This window comes from Bos indicus, chromosome 18 (genome assembly GCF_029378745.1).
Source record: "Bos indicus isolate NIAB-ARS_2022 breed Sahiwal x Tharparkar chromosome 18, NIAB-ARS_B.indTharparkar_mat_pri_1.0, whole genome shotgun sequence".
NCBI classification, from domain to species: domain Eukaryota; kingdom Metazoa; phylum Chordata; class Mammalia; order Artiodactyla; family Bovidae; genus Bos; species Bos indicus.
This window is the reverse complement of record NC_091777.1, coordinates 58,586,471-58,607,585: the sequence shown is the minus strand read 5'-3', so window position 1 is coordinate 58,607,585 and position 21,115 is coordinate 58,586,471. Positions and strand designations below refer to the sequence as shown.

Genomic DNA, 21,115 nt, shown 5'->3' with positions numbered 1-21,115 from the left:
AGAAATGGAATTGGTCCAAATATGACTGTTTCAAAAGATACACAGGTAAAAAGAAGGACATGATGCCAAGGATCTGCATTAGATGTCACTTCACTCATTTGCACAACTCAATACCAATGAATATGTAAACTTTAGGAATACAAACTTTACTATTGACCCTCACTAGTGACAGGAAGCAGAACCGACTATTATCTTTAGAAGAAAGAAAGAAGGTTCCTAAAAGGTCTTGAAAATAAAGGAACCAAGATCAGATAGTTTAAGAGGGAGATTCTACTATTCATGTAACTGTCAGATAAGCTAATGCTACTCAATCAACTCAAGACCAACAAACGGGGAATTCCCTGCCGGTCCAGTGCTGAAGACTCAGTGCTTTCACTTGCAGGTCAGGCCTTCAGTTAGGAACTACTGTCCTTTACCATATGAAAAAACAGATTTCATTATCACTTGCTTTAAACCACAACAATCTCTGTCAGTGAAACATACATACATCACACTAGGAGCCATCAGGGATTGGTGAAAGGTCTAGGACCCCATCTCCCTTTTCCATCTCAGTTCACACTCAGGATTTATCTTAGTCAGGGAACTAAGATCCCACAAGCCACTGGCTGTGGCCCCCCAAAAGACAGCAACAAATGATCAACAGACTTCTCCACACATATTTTTGTGGAAAATTTTGAGTAAGGAACCATGATTGTTCTTTAAATTAAGAAACATATATATTTATATGAAACTATCCTGTATATATAGAATGTTGAATTCCATTCTTATTGTTTTCCTACACACAAATCAACTCTTTGAACTAGGTTCATGATGGAATGACTGTAATTTCAACTCAGTTTCTATAGCAATTAAGATGGCCAACCCAGCCTACACAGAAACACCCCCACACACACACACATGCCAACTCACCTACACAAAGATGCAAGTAGGCATGTGTGCACACTCATACATTCAAACATGTATTTATATACATTAACATGTAACATGCACATACACAATCACTCTTGCTCTAGTAGTTTTCACTGAATCAATACACACTCAAAAGCATCAATACACACACTGAACACATAAAAACTGTCTTATATATTTATAGGGCAGCAGTGGAGAAGTAGACATATAGAATAGACTTACAGACATGGGGAGAAGGGAGGAGAGAGTGAGATGTATGGAAAGAGCAACATGGAAACTTACATTACCATATGTAAAAGAGAGAGCCAACAAGAACTTGCTGTATGGCTAAGGAAACTCAAACAGGGGCTCTGTATCAACCTAGAGGGTTGGGATGGGGAGGGAGATGGGAGAGAGTTTCAAAACGGAGGGGACATATGTATACCTATGGCAGATTCATGTTGAAGCTTGACAGAAAACAGTAAAATTCTGTAAAGCAATTATCTTTCAATAAAAAAATCAATTTAAACAATTGTCTTAATGAAATTTATGAAAATTGTCATATCATAAATATACACAGTCATAGGAACTCAGAATTACACTGTTTCATAAAATCACAATCATCATGCAAGTGTGTCTCAGTAACATGATCTTAGGCAGAACAGCTGCATTTATAGACTTCTGACAGTCTGAAAATGGGAGTCTTCCTACACTTTCCAACCCTTCCAACCCTGCGAAAATCACAAGGACAACATTTACTACAATAGACAGCATCTAAAACGTGCAGTCAACACTGCCACCTGATGTTAACACATGCTCTAGGAAACCTGGCGTATTGGGGGGAAAGACAGGGTGTGGGTGTGTCATAGAGTGGAGCAGGAATAGGCCACAGGGAAAAGGAGCCTTAATAAGGACAGGAGGCTGATGGGGTGAAACTGGGGGCACGGGGTTGTAGAGTGGGCAGGGGAAGAGAAACGGCAGAGAGAGAAAAGGGAGAGGGAGTTTAATGTTGGTCAAGTACTAACACATAATGCCAGAGATCAAAGTGCAAATGGGAAAAGTGGGCAAGGGAGATACTACATAGAGGACTTGGGGATCTGGGTAGGTAAGGAGGGTCATGAGAACCAAAGTTCCAATGGGTAGAGAAGCCCATGGGCAAAAGTGAGCAAAGGGCAGTGGTGGGTGGGTTTATAAAACATGGTGTGGGGAGAAGGTGACTGCACATGGAGTAGGCAGGTCTTGGTAGAGTTAACAGTCCTAGTGAGATAGTGTGCAGGGAAGGGGATGGAGCCTGGGGGAGATAATGGGCACAGGACATGAGAGCCCTGGAGAGGACAATGGGCATGAGAGAGCCCAAGAGCCCAGGAAAAAGGATCAGTACTACACAGCTGAAGACCATGGATGGAGTGTGTGTCTGGGTCCATGGGAGCAATGATGAGAGTTGCGCTGTGCTTAGTCGATCAGACATGTCCACTCTTTGAGACACCATAGACTGAAGCCCACCAAGCTCCTCTGTCCATCGGGAGTCTCCAGGCAAGAATACTGGGGTGGGTTGCCATGCCCTCCTCCAGAGCATCTTCCCAACTCAGGGATTGAACACAGGTCTCCCTCATTCCAGGCAGATTCTTTACTGTCTGAGCGATGAGCCAGGGAAAACGAGAGTGCAGGGTCACAGAGAGCACAGGGCACAGGATGAGGTCTCTGAATTGGGGGCAGATGGTCGGCCAGATGAAAGCAGTCATAGATGATGGACTTTGCAGGGGTGAGGAGAGCTGAGGAGGGTTAGACTCAGATCCCTAGAGTAATGGTCCCAGAGGGGTGGATATCAAAAAAGTCATAGGATAGCAGCAGAGAGTTCAAAACCGAAACCTAAAGGAGGTAGATAGAAGCAGGTGGAGTTTTAGTGGAGGTCTAAACGTCACAGGGTGGAGATGAAGGATGTGGCGGGGGAAGAGAGGTAGAATGAGAACGTGGATGAGTCCAGGAGTGATGTCAGTGGCAGAGGGAGACTGGAGGCCTCAGATTCTGCTTTCCATCTATTCCCACATTTGTGTTCCAATCACAACACTCACATATGGTTCCTTTTCCTAGTGAACTGTATTTGACATATAACTTTGTGTAAAGTGAAGTCACATAACATGTTTACTTCATGTTTTTATAAATTTTAATATAATCACCCTTGTAGCGACAGTATCTCATCCAGATCACATGATGATCAGTTTCTTGTGGTTAAAATAATTTTGATGATTATTATTCACTATTATTGTCTACATTCACCATATTGCAGGTTATATCTCTAGGATCTAGGAGTCTACTAGTTTCAAATTTATCCCATTAAACAACCTCTGTCCTATCCCACACCTCTAGGCTCACAGTAATCACCAATTCACTCTGTTTTTACCAGCTTGGCCAGTAAGATTATACATATAAACAATATCACACAGTCTTTGCCTTTCTCTGTCTGACTCATCTCACTTAGCATGTCCTGAAGATCCATCTATGCTGTCTCGAATAGAAGGATTTCCTTCTTTCTCATGAGTAATATTCCTTTGCATGTGTATTCACATATATATATGCTTTATGCAGTCATTCATTGTCAGACACTTAGGTTGTTTCCATGCCTTGGCTGGTGTAAATAATGCCGCAATAAACATGGGACTGCAAACGCCTTTTTGATCATCTGTTTTTATTTCCTATGGTTTCTAATTTCAGCTCAGGAGCAAAAATCGTGCTCAGATAAAAATGCCCCTCAATAGCCTTCAATTGAAATTATCAGCAAAGTAAAATTTTGGATGAATAACACTTAACAATATTTTCTCTCTTCTTACAGGGTACTACTGTGTATAGGATCTAACATGGTGGATCTGACAGGACAGGACAGCCAGGGTGAAGGAGGAAACAGGGCTGTGATAATTCCAGGAAATTAGATTTCTGCTTGAGGTGATAATAACATTTTAGAATGAGACAGTGGTGATGGTTACAAAATACTGTGAATTTACCCACGGTCACTGCATTGTACCCTTGAACTGCATGTTATATATATTTTTAACTCAATAATTTTGACCAAAAAGCCTGATGGGATATACCCAGGCTGAAGAATTTCCCAGTGGAAAAACTGGGGAAAATTTGAGGACCAAAAAGGAAAATTATACAAATAACATATCACTGCAAATGAAAAGGAATCATGAATCCACTGTCAAAAGATAAGATGAAAAACTCTTCTTTATGGAGGAATGGCAATTAACACCCTTACAAGATAGGAGAATGTGGATTTCCAACCATCATCTGAGGATTGGTTCATAGGAGATATCTACAGTGGATGCTAGAATAATTTGGTCAAAGTATTTAATTAAGCTCTTCAGGCAACTTCAAGAATTATTTTATCAATTACACTGGAGAAAATTCACCTCAAAAAGGAGTAAATCTACTATGCAATCATAAGCAAATAATGAAACTCCTCACCAATAACAGAAAATATCCCTAGTCTGTACCTCTCATATGATGCAATAAGAAGGTTCCATAGTCATCTGGGTGTAGCAGTTCTGCTGAAATGTTAAACCTGAGTCTCAAGATGAAGCATAGGATCAGAGAAATCTACACTGAAGGATGTTGTGCAAAACAGTGAGCCTGTATTCTTCAAAAATGTATCACTGAAGGAAAAAAAAAAAAAGAGCTGCAAGTGTTCTAAATTAAAGAAACTAAAGACAGTGGAATGCAATTCTTGTATCATGACTAGATCCTAGATTTATGAAAGTAGATAGAAAAGACATTATTGTCTTACTGGGAGAAATCTGTATATGGACTAGCTATTCAATCATGGTGTCACATTAGCATTGATTTGTTAGTAAGATGTTAGTTATTGATTGATAAGTAAAATGCCTCTATTGTGTTAGATTAGAGAATGCCCTTGAAAGAAAGAAGCAAATATTCAGCTATCAAGGGGAAAATTGTCCAAATGTCTACAATTTATTATTACATGAAACAGCAAACACAAAAACAGATGAAATATAATTTGTAATAAAACAGTAATGTTTGAAAAAATAGTACTGTTTGGTGAATCTAGATGAAAAGTAAGCTGTAGGTTCAAGTTTTTGCAGGTCTATAATTCCTGCTGTATTTTTGCATTTCATAAGTTTAAATTTTTCAAAATGAAAAGTGACCATTGAATGAAAATATGTGAGTACACTGATGGTGGGATATTATCCCAGCCAGGTGTAAGAGCAGTTTAGCAACTATGCACCCACAGTGAGTCTGTGCAGTCATGGTGGTGAAGCAGTCCCATCCCTCAGAACCAGTGAGACAGTCCGTGTGTGCACAAGGCAACATGGCCAGCGAGCCACATCCCATGACGCGACAGCTGGCATTTGTCTCTTTAAATGTATAAACAGGAAGTGTTCTGATGTGGAGGTCTCATTAATCATCTCTACTGAGAAAAGAGAAAGCTCCTACACTATTAGTGGGAATGTAAATTGGTGTAGCCACTGCAAAAAAACAGTATGGATGAGCCTTAAAAACTAAAAAACAGACTTATTATATGATCTAGCAATTCCACAGCTGGGTATATATATTTAAAAACAGGCAACAAACACACTAATTCAAAAAGTAACATGCACCCCAATGTTCACAGCAGCATTTTTTAGAATAACCAAGATAATGACTCAGACTGAGTTACCAACAGATGAATGGAAAAACAAGTGATGGTATATACACAATGGAATACTGCTCAGCCATTTAAGAGAATGAAATTTTGCCATTATAACCACATGGATGGACTTACAAATCCCATGCTTAGGAATTATTATGCTTATAAATCACAGAAAAGCCAATGCTATATGATATTACTGTTATGTGGAATCTAAAAACTGAAACAAACTAGTGAATATAACAAAAAGAAAGAGATTCATAGATACGGAAAACAAACTAGTTACCAGTGGGTAGAGGCGAGGGGGTAAGGGCAACACAGGAATATGGGGTTAAGACATGCAAACTACTATGCATAAAATAAGTTAGATACAAGGATTTATTGTACAGCACAGGAAACTAGCCAGTATATTATATTAACTACAGTGAAGTGAAGTCGCTCAGTCGTGTCCAACTCTTTGCGACCCCGTAGACTGTAGCCTACAAGGCTCCTCTGTCCGTGGGATTTTCCAGGCAGTAGTACTGGAGTGGATTGCCATTTCCTTCTCCAGGGGATCTTCCCAACTCAGGGCTCGAACCCAGGTCTTCCTCATTGTAGACAGACGCTTTACCATCTGAGCCACCATGGAAGTCCTTATATTAACTATAAGTGAAATACAAAATTAAAAAATTGTGAATCGCTATATTTTATGCAAGTCTTCCCTGGTGGCTCAGAGGTTAAAGAGTCTGCCTGCAATGCGGGAGACCTGGGTTTGATCCCTGGGTCGGGAAGTTCCCCTGGAGAAGGAAATGGCAACCCACTCTAGTACTCTTGCCTGGAGAATCCCATGGACAGAGGAGCCTGGTGGGCTACAGTCCATGGGGTTGCAAAGAGTCGGGCACGACTGAGCGACCTTACTTACTTACTTATGTTTTATGCAAACATACTGCAAATCAACTATACTTCAATTTTTTAAATTAAACTAAAAATATTAATATTGAAACAAAAATTTAACAAATAAGTGAACAAATAAATTCCTCTCTGGAGCTTTCTGGAAAACATAAAGATGAGATACAATGAATAGACTATTGTCTCAATGTCCTTATAAAGGTGGGGTTAATAGGATTAGATAAAATGACACTGATTCGATTTTAAATGTATCCTAATTTCTAGGTTAATTTCGAGATCAAATTGCCAACATCCACTGGATCATCAAAAAAACAAGACAGTCCCAGAAAAAGATCTATTTCTGCTTTATTGACTATGACAAAGCCTTTGATTGTGTGGATCACAATCAACTGTGGAAAATTCTGAAAGAGATGGGCATACCAACCATTTGACCTGCCTCTTGAGAAACCTGTATGCAGGTCAGGAAGCAACAGTTAGAACTGGACATGGAACAACAGACTGGTTCCAAATAGGAAAAGGAGTATGTCAAGGCTGTATATTGTCACCCTGCTTATTTAACTTATATGCACAGTACATCATGAGAAACGCTGGGCTGGAAGAAGCACAAGCTGGAATCAAGATTGCCGGGAAAAATATCAATAACCTCAGATATGCCAATGACACCACCCTCATGGCAGAAAGTGAGAGGAACTAAAAAGCCTTTTGATGAAAGTGAAAGTGGAGAGTGAAAAAGTTGGCTTAAAGCTCAATATTCAGAAAACGAAGATCATGGCATCTGGTCCCATCACTTCATGGGAAATAGATGGGGAAACAGTGGAAACAGTGTCAGACTTTATTTTGGGGGGCTCCAAAATCACTGCAGATGGTGATTGCAGCCATGAAATTAAAAGACGCTTACTCCTTGGAAGGAAAGTTATGACCAACCTAGATAACATATTCAAAAGCAGAGACATTACTTTGCCAACAAAGTTCTGGCTAGTCAAGGCTATGGTTTTTCCAGTGGTCATGTATAAATGTGAGAGTTGGACTGTGAAGAAAGCTGAGCGCTGAAGAATTGATGCTTTTGAACTGTGGTGTTGGAGAAGACTCTTGAGAGTCCCTTGGACTGCAAGGAGATCCAACCAGTCCATCCTAAAGGAGATCAGTCTTGGGTGTTCATTGGAAGGACTGATGCTGAAGCTGAAACTCTAATACTTTGGCCACCTCATGCGAAGAGTTGACTCACTGGAAAAGACCCTGATGCTGGGAGGGATTGGGGGCAGGAGGAGAAGGGGACGACAGAGGATGAGATGGCTGGAGGGCATCACCGACTCGATGGACATGAGTTTGAGTGAACTCCAGGAGCTGGTGACGGACAGGGAGGCCTGGCGTACTGCGATTCATGGGGTCGCAAAGAGTCGGGCGCAACTGAGCAACTGAACTGAACTGAACTGAACTGACTGAATTTCTAGGTTAAAGCTAACACAAAATATGTACACAACTTTCAAAGAAAAAATTATTAGGTAAAATTATATTTAAAAACTAATGGAAAAGAAGTTAATATGGATAAAACAAGAAAATATAATCTGCTGATAGACAAATATATCTATTATATTCAATGTAAGTAGACTAAGTTCTTCCTCAAACTTTTGCTACTATATTCAATAAATCATTTTTCAGGAGATATGGTCAAATAATAGGATTAAGGTAGCAAAATTTAAAATACACTGTATGGAATTTTAAAAAAATAGCATGGCAATATATGTTTCAGATAACACATACTTCAAGATTTATCACTATTGTAGTTAGTGCTATTTTAAATTTTTATTAAATACAAATTTCCAATATGTTATTGAGAAATAAAACATGACTGACTTTATACATATATGTGTATATATACTTATACACACAAATATACACAAAGATCACAAGCAGACATATATACACATTCTGTAGATGGGTGTGTCTGTATTTTCTTCTTCTTCCTATGTGATCTACTCTGTGATAAATCATTAAATGTCTCATGAGCTAAAATAGTATTTTTCTGTGGGGTGCAAGGTTCAATCTATATGCATTTATCCATTCATTCAAAACAATTATTTTGTTTTCCAAACTGCTGAATTCTCATTACTTCCATTGGCTTCAGAATGTCAACAGAGAGACAACCACAGACAAATCTCTTCTGTACCTGAGGCAATATTCATTTTGCTCCATGAAAATTGAGGAGCCTCAAACTCAACATACCCAAAATGGAGCCATGTCTTTCCCTTTCAATTGGCTCTTCCCCCGATGCTCTGAATTCAATGGAAGTCTCCACCACAAACTACTTTCATGACTTCGGAGACATGAGTGTGCACTTGGAAACCTCTTTCTTGCCAATATGTCCAAGTCACCTTCACAAGAGACAAAATTCTGCCTTCTACACATCCCAGTCCCATGCAACTCACACCTTTTTCAACTGTCACAATCACTTGATGTTTAAAAACGTGATAAAATGTAGTTTTATGCTCTAATTTGTACCACTTCAGCTCAGTGTGGCCATTTCTACCTAAAATATTCAAACATGCTCACCACCTCACAAAACACCATATTTGAAATAAATGTCGTCTAGGGTTCGCTAAGAGTCGGACACAAGTTAGCAACTTCACTTTGACTTTTCACTTTCATGCACTGGAGAAGGAAATGGCAACCCACTCCATGTTCTCGCCTGGAGAATCCCAGGGACGGGGGAGCCTGATGGGCTGCTGTCTATGGGGTCGCACAGACTCGGACATGACTGAAGCGTCTTAGCAGCAGCAGCAGCAGCAGCAAGGGTCAAAAAGGGACAAAACTCAACAGCGGCTGCCAAAAGATTTATTTAAGGACTGAAAATCCCCTTCAGCACTATTGTCATCGGTATCAGTAATCACCTTTCTTTCACACAGTATTCAATTCTCCACACCTTTTCTTAATATTCCATGCTTACTTCATTTCTAGGAAATTTATAGTGATATATTTAAGTAACACAGTTGTTCACTTCTTCATAACATCCAGATTGTTTGAGGACCTAGTGTTTATTAATGCATAAATTCTAAACTCCTCTACTGTAAGCATTAGTAGAACATCCATTAAATAAATATTTGCATGATAATTACATATTACTTCACTACAACTGTTACCATAACATTGCTTAATCTGAAACAGATCCTCATTGTATTTTGTTTACAATCCTCTGGTAAGCAACTCATAATTTTACCTAGGACTCAGATGGAAGTAAGTGAATAAGGAAACAAAATCCAAATACATACCATTTACATCTTTTTCCTAGGGGTAGGGGAGTTTGTATTTCTTTTCTCAGCAAAACAGAGCCTGGATATTCTGGAGTCACGACTCATGAGCAGAAAGGGGCTGATAGTTGGGAAGCATGCAGTGACTATGGCAGAGCTGTTCACAAAGAACAAACTAGGATTATTCAAAAGACTCAAAACAATGTTACAGATGGTGGAAAGAGTGTTAAAATTAACAAAGGTGCTCACCACAAGAAGGATGGTTTTGGTGGCTCTGGACTCAGGGGAGGATATGGAGGAGACCTTGATGCTGTGAATGTTTTGGACCCTCTGCTTGTGCCTGTACAGGATGAGAACTGTGGAACCACTGGCCCAGATCATGACCACAAAACATAACACATCAGGGAAGGACATCAACACCGCATATAATGAGTCTCTGGTTTGGTCATGACGAACAGCAGAACAGTGTCCAAAATGCTTTCTGTTTGTGATGCTTTTGTTGCTCAAATCTCCACTCAGATACATAAGATAAATGACATTTACCACCATGTTCACAATCCAGCACAGGATAACTGAAGGAACAACACACTTGAGAACTTTCACTTTAAGCCCTCCCCATCTGGAGTTCCTGGGACTGATTGTGATGACCTGGAAGACACTCAAGAGGCAGGTGGTGCCAATGGACACTCCCCTGCCCACTACACGGACATAAGGGAAAAATCTGCAAGCAAAATCTCTGTTGAGATTATGCCACTGAAAATTGGCCATTACATTGTGGAATCCACAAGACAAAAGAACTAAAATGTTGGCTACAATCAGGTTCTTGACAATGAAATCTATGGTCTTCAGCCTAATCCCAGTGCAATAAAGAAAGAGATAATGGTAAAGAAGAAAGAAATTTCCCAGCATTCCAAATACAGTCTGTAACAATAAGATGAAACCTGCTGTCAAATCACCAGCAGCCATCCTCTCAGGTCTCAAGAACTGATGGTTGTCTTCTGAGCTAGAGAATCCTGAATGGGAACATGTGTATCACAGGGACAATGTTAACTGAAATCCGGCATTCTCCACTTACCATTTCCTACTTTGAAATAATTAAAGTTTTCCTCTCAAGTCGGGTTTCCAAATGTTGAATGTAAAACAATTAAAGAACATTTGCAATGTATGAGTCATTGTGATGAAAGACACACATGTGGCAATATCTTTATTGCTCACAAATTCATGAGGCAGATAGTATTACCTTCCTTATAAAGATGAGGGAAACATCAATCAGAGAAATTAAGTGTTTGGTCTAAATTCACTCACTGGTTGGGGGCAGATGACTAGTGGAGATTTCACCCTGGAACAACAATGGTGCATTGAACTTAGAATGTACTCATATACTAGTTACCTGTATCCTTCAAATAAGCCACATCTGAATGGAGTTTTGCTTTTGTATCTTGTCAGTTCAGTTCAGATTAGTGGTATTTTACTTTAAAATTTAGGAAGGGACAAATTTCCACTTATTTTTGATGAGTTACTCTATACACAATTGCAAATTTCAACAAAAGCTTTTGAAATCTTAATGAAATGTAAATGCACTGACTACTGTATAAAACTGCAGGTATCTGCCTCATGACAGGTGGATTTAACGAATACAAGAATTCCTTATTTTAAGGATGCCAACAGAAAGGCTCATTTACTTTCATCTAGGAAAAAAGCCAATACCAAGATCCATGGGAATTATGCAACAGGAAACAATGAAGCCCATAATAGCAAAGAGTAGAAACCAAATTTTAACCTGTTCCAAATGGTGTGCATATCAATTTTTAATACCTGAGATTTAAAAAGTATTAGCAATAAGCAAAGCTTTTTGAAAGATATTAAAACATGACAATACAAAATGAAATCTTAAGGCAAGCAACTTGTGTACTGTATAAATGCCATATATTTTCTAGATTGGTTTTATAATATTTAAAGGTGTCAGCAATATACATTTGAGCCTACAAATGGTATCTGAAATGTATAAAGTTCTGTGTTTATTAATGCTACTTCCCTAACTTTAAAGTGCTAAGAGTCTCTCCAAAATCAATTGAGACACAACTATTAAAAGTACTAGCACTTCACCCTCCCCACCAGGCTCCTCTGTCCACGGGATTCTCTAGGCAAGAATACTGGAGTGGGTTGCCATTCCCTTCTCTGAAAGATCTTCTAGACTCAGGGATCAAACCCCAGGTCTCCTGCATTGCAGGCAAATTCTTTAGAGTCTGAGCCACCAGGGAAGCCCATGTCATTTACAGGAAACATTTATATTCCAGAAACAACGGACAGGCACACTGTTTCTTCATAGGATCAGATGTTTGCCACTTTTTGTTACAAGTATTGAATATGATAAGCACACCTATGAAACTTGAAACGTACCTCTGTGATTGCTGATGTACCTCTGTGATTGCTGAAAAGTAGACTGAGTATCAAATTGATTTGAAACTATAGTCCTTGATCATATGAAACTTCAGTTTTCATTATCATTTGCATTAAACCACAACCATCACTCCAGTGAGAAATACACACATTAGGAGCCATTAGGAATTGGTGAATGGTCTAGGACCCCATCTTCCTTTTCTATCTCAGTTCAGACTCAGGATTTATCCCACCCTCCTGCAGGGCTTTGGTGCTGGACCTGGTTCATACACAGGAGACTCCCTTTGTGCAGTATGTCCACTTACCAGATTCCTTCCTCAGCATGAAAGTCAGAGCAATCCAGCCAGTGTGCAAGAGGGCTAGCTCCACCCTGAAATATGAGTTTGTGATCCTGTGACCTCACCTTCCCTCAGAATTGTAAATATCACGTCAGCTGTAGCAGCACTGGCAGGAACTGGCTTGGGAGCTGGGATTATTTTTGAAAACATTTTCCCAGTTGCTAATTACCAAGGACAATTATCACTTTCAAGCTAATGTATCTTAAGAGACTATTAGAGTGTTTGTGACAGATGCTCACTTTTCCTTGATCCCTGGAGGCAGACAGGGCTCACAAGCAGGGAGCAGAAAGTACTAACGATTGACATATAAGGGACTGGCTGCACATATGTGTCACAATAGAGGTTCTGCCTCACTTAGAAATTTTACCCAGGACAGTTCTTTCCTAATTTCATACACTGAGCTACACCATCAATTAAGTTAAGAGAAAGAAATGGAATTTGTACAAGTATCTTACATTTCAAAAGAGATACAAGTAACAAAAGAATATGATGCCAATAATCTATATTAGATATCACTGCACTCATTTGCACAACCCAATATCAATGAATGTGCAAATTCTTAGGAAAATAAACTTTACCAATATTGACAATTTTAGGAACAGATGCAGATCAATACCCACACAAGAAAGACAGAAGGTTCTAAAAAGTCCCTTGAAAATACAAGCCACAGGATAAGATGCCTAAATAGGGAGATTCAACAATTCTGTCAGGTAAGTCAAAGCTATTCACTTAATTCAGTACCATCAAGAGGTCAACACAGTTATCTATACTACTTTTGTGTAAAATTTTCATTAAGGAATTATGACTGCATTTTGAATTAAGAAATACATTTCCAAAGGATCAGGAAAAAATATTATATATGATGACTTTAATTCTTCAGGTTTTCCTACACATAAATCAATCTTTGATCTTAGTTCAGTAAGCAATCAGTCCGAGCTGTCAAGTCAGTTGTTAGAGTCATAACGGTGGACAAATCATCCTACATACATACACAAAATCATAACATGTGCAAACACACACGCAAAGACATTCACACAGTCAAGCACATAGTGGCACACATTCACACACTTATGCACAAACAGAATAACACCCATTATTGAAGACAAAGTACTGGGAAAGTCTCAGGCCTGCCCTATGAACGTCAACATCGAGTGCCTACTACCAACAAAAAGGTTTTCTTGCCGTACCCACCCTAGTCACTCCCTCTGCCTGAAATACAGATAGAACAGTAAAATATTCTTGGTGTTGTGTGTATACAACCTTCTATCTGGGGTCTTACAGTATGTAAAAAAAAAAAAATTAAGGAGTATTTTGTATGAGCAATATTTTCACTTCATGGTCTGACTGTAAAAAAAAGACCCATGAGTGACCTGTACATGCTAAGTTGCTTTAGCTGTGTCCAACTCTTCCCGATGCTATGGACTGTAGCCTGCCAGGCTCCTCTGTCCATGGGATTCTCCAGTCAAGAATACTGGAGTGGGTTGCCATGCCCTCCTCCAGGGGATCTTCCCAACCCAGGGATGGAACCCACATCTCTAAGGTCTTCTGCATTGGCAGATGGGTTCTCTATGACTAGTGGCATCTGGGAGGCACAAATGACTTGTGACTCCACTGGAAATAATGAAATTAATAATGGCGGATGAATTAGTGACCCTCAAACTGTCCCCGATACCTCCATCACCCTTACTGACATACTGGCTCCCCGTCCACCTCTATCTCCCAAAAACCTTCACCCCACAACTCCTTAGGTCTTTATCCATCTCTTAGCACCTATCTAATCACACTTCAAGCCCATGGTCTACAATTTCCCCTCCAGCCTCCACCTGACCCTTCTAGTTCCACACGGCACCTCCACTCCACACCCCATTGCAGTTCTCTCCCTCTGACAATTCCACACCCCATCAGTTCCTGAACCACAGCCGACTACTACTTGCCTTCCATGCCCTCACCCTTCTTCGTAGATGCATATTTTCCCCTCTTCTTACCTCAACCCAATTCCTATTCCCTCTGTATCCTTCTCTCTAGAAACCTTCCCTTATGATTCAAATTTGTGGGTCCTTTCTCTTAATGATCAAGCTGTATGTTTAGACAAAATGTTTTTCCAACTTCTTCATATTCATGGCAGCTTTCCATATGCACGGGCTATCTTGCTTCTCTTGGTGCCACTGAAATGATTAGCAAATTCCAAGAAATGATTTAGAGAAAGAGAACAAGGAAACCATCCACTATGACCATGTAGGAAAGGGCTAATCAGCAAACCTCAGTTGCTCAAACTCTGAAACAATTTTTGAAAACCCTGTATTTAGGATTGGTCTTTGACTCACTCCTGGGAGATAATCTCTCAGCCATGGCATATTCTTCTGGATAAGAGTGTTTTGATATACTTGAAGCATTGGGCCATACTGGACCAGTGGGACTAGAGAATTTTATGCTAACAATACAATTTATGGTGAAGACCTGTTTTTGCTCTGAAGGGCTGGAGTCTGACTAGCTGACTTCAGTCCCATGGGGGATGCAGGGCTACATGAATGACCTTCAGTTCAACCCTGCACCAAGGCTCAAGTGAGCTGCCTTGGTCAACACCACTTCACAAATATTGTCACATATTTTTCAGGATGAAATAACAACATCTCCAAGTGCCTCCAGTGGGAAGGGGCATGTGGACTATTCTGTATGGTTTCATGTGGACTTTCCCTTATGCACCTTTTCCCTTTGCTGATTCTCACCTGTTCAGTTCAATTCAGTTCAGTTGCTCAGTTGTATCTGACTCTTTGCGACCCCATGGACTGCAGCACACCAGGCCTCCCTGTCCATCACCAACTCCTGGAATTTACTCTTAACTCATGTCTACTGAGTCGGTGATCCATCCAACCATCTCTCCTCTGTTGTCCCCTTCTCCTCCCACCTTCAATCTTTCCCAGCATCAGGGTCTTTTCAAATAAGTCAGTTCTTCACATCAGGTGGCCAAAGTATTAGAGTTCCAGCCTCAACATCAGTCCTTCCAATGAATATTCAGGACTGACTTCCTTCAGGATGGACTGGTTGGATCTCCTTGCAGTCCAAGGGACTCTCAGGAGTCTTCTCCAACACCACAGTTCAAAAGCATCAATTCTTTGGCACTCAGCTTTCTTTATAGTCCAACTCTCACATCCATACATGACTACTGGAAAAACCATAGCTTTGACTAAACAGAACTTTGTTGGCAAAGTAATGTCTCTGCTTTTTAATATGCAGTCTTGGTTGGTCATAACTTTCCTTCCAAGGAGTAAGCGTCTTTTAATTTCATGGCTGCAGTCAACATTTGGAGCCCAAAACAATGAAGTCTGTCACTGTTTTCACTCACGTGTAATGCACTGTAACTTCTCACCTGTAATACACTGTAATTTCTCAGTAATACACTAATAACCTTCAGTTTAATCAATTCTGAATCTTGGGTGTCCTTTGATATATCCTTAAGCTTGAAGATGGCTATGGAGACCCCTAACCCAATCATATAAAACAATTTCTGAAAAACTATCCTGTTGCAATAAGCTCTGTTGCCAAGTCTAGGATCCCAGGCTAAAGAAATCCAACAGTGACTATACTCTACCCCATAAGAGCCTAAAAACACGCAAACACAATGAAAGCAATACATTTATGACATACAGGTCCCTTGAGATATGGTTTTCATTGGGATACCTGTCAATATGAACAACGTAAGATGTCCAAAACCAATGTGTCAGCACCGATCTGCAAGTGAACTTGATCAGGACAAATTTCGTGTGATTCTGAGAAGTAAGTACTGGTGCTACCAAATCAGTGTGAGGGATCAGCCTGTCAGACCAAAACCAGGTCTTCTATGAGGCCCTGCTGGAGCTCCTGAACATGGGCTCCAGCCCATGCATGGAGGTTGAGCAAGTAAAGACTCCATAAGGGCCCCTTAGGGGAGAAACGGATGCAGACATCATCACCTAATCACAACTGCTGGCCTCCTGTCTCAGCCCTCAGAAAAGGACAATAAAAAATTTCAAAATTGGTGTTTTTAGTGACAAGGCCTTGTGCAGGACCTGCTCTGGATTCAGAGCATCCTGTCCCCACAGCATCTCTGGTTTCAAGGAAGGTTTTCATGATACAGAAAGGGTAGCAGGAGTGAAAAGTCTGAAGTTCAGGGAAAGTCAGCTTGCTGAAGTCTAAGGCTGATACTGCACACGCACACACACAACTCCCAACATAAAAGAAAAAACAGAAACAAACTTATCGCAGAAGCTGTGACATAGAAAGAAACATACATTTGAACGTTGTCCCTGGTTTCTGACACAGAGCTTCGAAACCCCTGTATTTGAGTGGTACAGGTGAATGAAGTCTCTTGTCATTCATAAAAAGCCCCTTTCAACCATGTCTCAGTTTTCTATTAAAGAGAAGACTCTTGGTGGGACCCTAGAGAGCTTCAAGATGGAAGCTGGTTGCCAGAGGAACCAACCATGTGACTAGAGGGTTGGACTTTCAGGCTTACGCCCCGAGCTCCAGAAAGGGAAGAGTGGCTGGAGAATCAGCTTAATCATCAACTGCCAATGATTCAATCAGTGATACTCACATGATAAAACCTCCATAAAAACTCCCAAATAACAGGGCACAGAGATCCTCAGAGTTGGACAGCACATCCCCTGCAGGGAGGGTGGTGATACCCAACTTCATGGGGACAGAAGCTCCTGTGCTTGGGCTCCTTCCAGAACTCACCCAATGTACTCCTTCATCTGGCCATTCCTATGTATCCTTTATAATAAACTGGTAGCAGTAAGGAAAATGTTTTCCCGAGTTTAACTGAATATTTACTGAAAATATACAGTTTTCTGAATATTCCCCCAAATGCTTCAACTTCAAATGGGGGCAGGCTGAGTATGGGGATACCTGATATTATAGTTAAGTTAGACAAAAGTATAGATACTCTGCAGTCCCAATACTGGGACTTGCATCTGAACTGAGGACAATCTTGTGGAATCTGAACTAGGTAGTTAGTGTCAGAGTTGAAGCGAGTTATAGGACACCCAGGTGGTTTCCAGACAGTTAAACAACTTTGCAGAGTGGAGAAAACCCACTTACTTATCATGTCAGAATTGTTGGGAACAAACACAACTCACTAAAACAGTGATAGTTGAAATGAGATGCCAGTCCAGGTTCGATGCACGATACTGGATGCTTGGGGCTAGAGCACTGGGACAACCCAGAGGGATGGTATGGGGAGGGAGGAGGGAGGAGGGTTCAGGGTGGGGAACACATGTATACCTGTGGCGGATTCATTTTGATATTTGGCAAAACTAATACAATTATGTAAAGTTTAAAAATAAAATAAAACTAAAAAAAAAAAAAGAAAAAAAGAAACCATAATGGAAAAGAATATTAAAAAAAGAATGTAAAAAAAAATAAAAATAAAAAACAGTGATAGGAAAATAACATAAAAAGAGTGTGGTAGTTAAAAGATGACTTGAAAAATGGAGACAGAAGGTGGAAAAGATGGAAAGTATTTTATAGTGGCACAAAGAAGGTAGGTAACAACTCAACAAGCATTGGAGGAATTAATCCATTCCTCCCATAAAATATACTGAATATATTTGACCTGCTGCGTCAAGCACCTGATCTGCTGGCAGTGGACAGAACTCCAAGAACAAGGCACATGTTTCCTGGCCTTGTGCAGTTTATATTTTGTGGGCAAAGAGAATGGATAATAATGAAAAATAACCACCTAGAAGACAACATAGGAAGAACATTTTCTGACATTAATTACAGTAATTTTTTTTGGATCTGTCTCCTAAGGGAAAAGAAACAAAAGCAATGATAAACAAATTAGACACCTATTTAATTTTAAGGGGCTTTCCTGGTAGCTCAGTGGTAAAGAATCCACCTAGAAAAAAAAAATCCACCTTCCAAGCAAGAGAAGCAAGTTCAATCCCTGGTTTGGGAAGATCACCTGTTGAAAGAATTCTTAATCAACTCCAGTATTCTTGCCTGGGTAATCCAATGGGCAGAGGAGCCTGGAGGGTAGTACAGTCCATGGGGTCACTAAAGACTCGGACACGACATAACGACTAAATAATAACAACAATTAAAGGCTATTTCACAGCAAAGGAAACCACTAACAAAATGAAAACACAACAAATGGAATGGGAAAACAATATCTGCAAATGATATGACTGATGATAGATTAATATCCAAAAGATATGAACAACTCATATAACTCAATATCAAAAAACAAACAAACCCCCTGAAAAAATGAGTGGAAGACCTGAATAGATATTTTCCAAAGAAGACATGCAAACGGATAGTAAGCACTTTAAAAGATACTCAACATTGCTAGTCATCAAAAATGCAAGTCGAAACAAAAATGAGATATCACCTCACAGCTGTCTGAATGGCTATCAACAGGAATGTTGGCCAGTTTGTACAGAAAAGAAAACCCTTGTGCATTGTTGGTGGGAAATGCAAATTGGTGTAGCTGCCATGGAATACAGTATGGAAGTTCCTCAAAAACAGTAAAAATAGAACTACTACATGATCCAGCATTTCCACACCTGACTATACATTGAAAAAAAAAAAAAACTATTTCAGAAAGTAATCTGCAGGATTCTCTGGGTGGTCCAGTGTTTAAGCCTTGGTGCTGCCACAGCAGACTGAACATGAGTTCAATTCCCAGTCAGGGAAGGTCCACATGCATTGTGGTACAGGGGGAAAAAAGTGGCATGCACCCCAATGTTGAAAGTGGCATTTTTAAAATCATTAACACAAGATACGGACACAAATTCACAACAGATGAGCTGATAAACATGAGTTGATATATACAAGTGGAATACTGCTCAGCTGTTAAAGAGAATATAATTTTTGCCATTGAAACCACATGAATAAGCCTATGCTTAAAGAGATAAACGCACACACAAAAATACTATATATGATATTGCTTCTCTGAGGAATTGAAAACTAGAACAAACTAAAGAATGGAACAAAGAAGAAACATATTGGTAGATATAGAAAACCATCTAGTGGTTACAGTGCAGAAGGGGAAGGCCATAAAGGCAAGAAAAATAGGGGATTAAGAGATGCAAACTACTGTGTGCCAAATAAATTAGATATAAGGATACATCTCACAACACAGGAAACAGAGCCAATACATATTAATAACTATGCGTGAAATAGAACCTTGAAAAACTATGAATGACTGCTGTACTCATCAAACATGTAATACTGTAAATCAACTATATTTCAATCTTAGTTAAAATACATTTTAACTTGAAATAAAAGTAAATTAAAAATTAAGCAAAAAAGTAAATAAATGAAATCCTCTTCAGAGCCTTCTGGAAAAAATATGAGAAAGAGTGAATAGGTTATTATCTTAATGTCCCAATAGTATCAGATAAAATGACATTGTGATTAACTTTTGGGTTTTTATTTTTAATTTATTTATTTTTTAATTGAAGGATAGTTGCTTTACAGAATTTTGTTGCTTTCCGTCAAACCTCAACATGAATCAGCCATAGATATACATACATCCCCTCCCTTATGAACCTCCTTCCCATCTCACCATCCCACACCTCTAGATTGATACAGAGCCCCTCTTTAAGTTTCCTGAGACATACAGCAAATTCCTATTGGCTATCTATTTTACATATGGTAATGTAAGTTTCCATGTTACTCTCTCCATACATCTCACCCTCTCCTCCCCTCTTCCCATGTCCATAAGTATTTTCTATGTGTGTTTTCTCCATTGCTGCCCTGCAAATAAATTCTTCAGTATCATTTTTCTAGATCCCATATATATGCGTTAGAATACAATATTTCTCTTTCTCTTTCTAACTTACTTCATTCTGTACAATAAGTTCTAGGTTCATCCAGCTTATTAGAACTGACTCAAAGGTGTTCCTTTTTATGCCTGAGTAATATTCCATTCTGTGTACGTACCACAAATTCTTTATCCAATTATCGGTCGATGGATATATAGGTGGCTTCCACGTTCGAGCTATTGCAAACAGTGCTGCAATGAACAACGGAAGACATGTGCCTTTTTCAGTTTTCATATACCTCAGGGTATATTCCTAGAAGTGGGATTGCTCAGTCATATGGTGGTTTTATACCTAGTTTTTTAAAGAAATCTCCATGCCATCTTCCATAGTGGCTGTATAAATTTACATTCCCACCAACAGTGCAAGAGTATTCCCTTTTCTCCACACCTTCACCACATTTATTGTTTGTAGACTTTTTGATGAGGGCCATTCTGACCGGTGTGAGGTGATATCTCATTGTAGTTTTGATTTGCATTTCTCTAATAATGAGCAATGTTGAGCATCTTTTCATCTGTTTGTTAGCCATCTGTATGTCTCCTTTGGAGAAATGTCTGTTTAGGTCTTTTTCCCACTTTTTGATTGGGTTGTTTGTTTTTCTGGTATTGAGTTGTATGAGCTGCTTGTATATTTTGGAAATTAATCCTTTGTCAGTTGCTTCAGTTGCTATTATTTTCTCCCATTCTGAGGGTTGTCTTTTCACCTTATTTAGTGTTTCCTTTGCTGTGTAAAAGCTTTTAAGTTTAATCAGGCCCACTTGTTTACTTTTGTTTTTATTTCCATTCTCTAGGAGGTAGGTCATAGAGGATCTTGCTTTGATTTGTCATCGAGTGTTCTGCCTATGTTCTCCTCTAAGAGTTTTATAGTTTCTGGTCTTACATTCAGGTCTTGAATCCATTTTTGAGTTTA

The 21,115-nt window shown here is 39.5% G+C and overlaps 1 protein-coding gene across 1 annotated transcript; it reads right to left on the bottom strand.

Moving 5' to 3' along the window:
• Positions 1-9,687: 9,687 nt before the first annotated feature.
• On the bottom strand, positions 9,688-10,668 carry LOC139177322 (vomeronasal type-1 receptor 4-like). Its single transcript, XM_070772279.1, has one exon. The coding sequence runs from the start codon at positions 10,627-10,629 to the stop codon at positions 9,688-9,690; it is 942 nt and encodes a 313-aa protein (XP_070628380.1). The 5' UTR covers positions 10,630-10,668.
• Positions 10,669-21,115: the final 10,447 nt, after the last annotated feature.

Bases quoted from the DNA above. Each gene is read 5' to 3' on its own strand.
- LOC139177322 (XM_070772279.1), bottom strand. From the start codon at position 10,629: ATGGCTGCTGGTGATTTGACAGCAGGTTTCATCTTATTGTTACAGACT.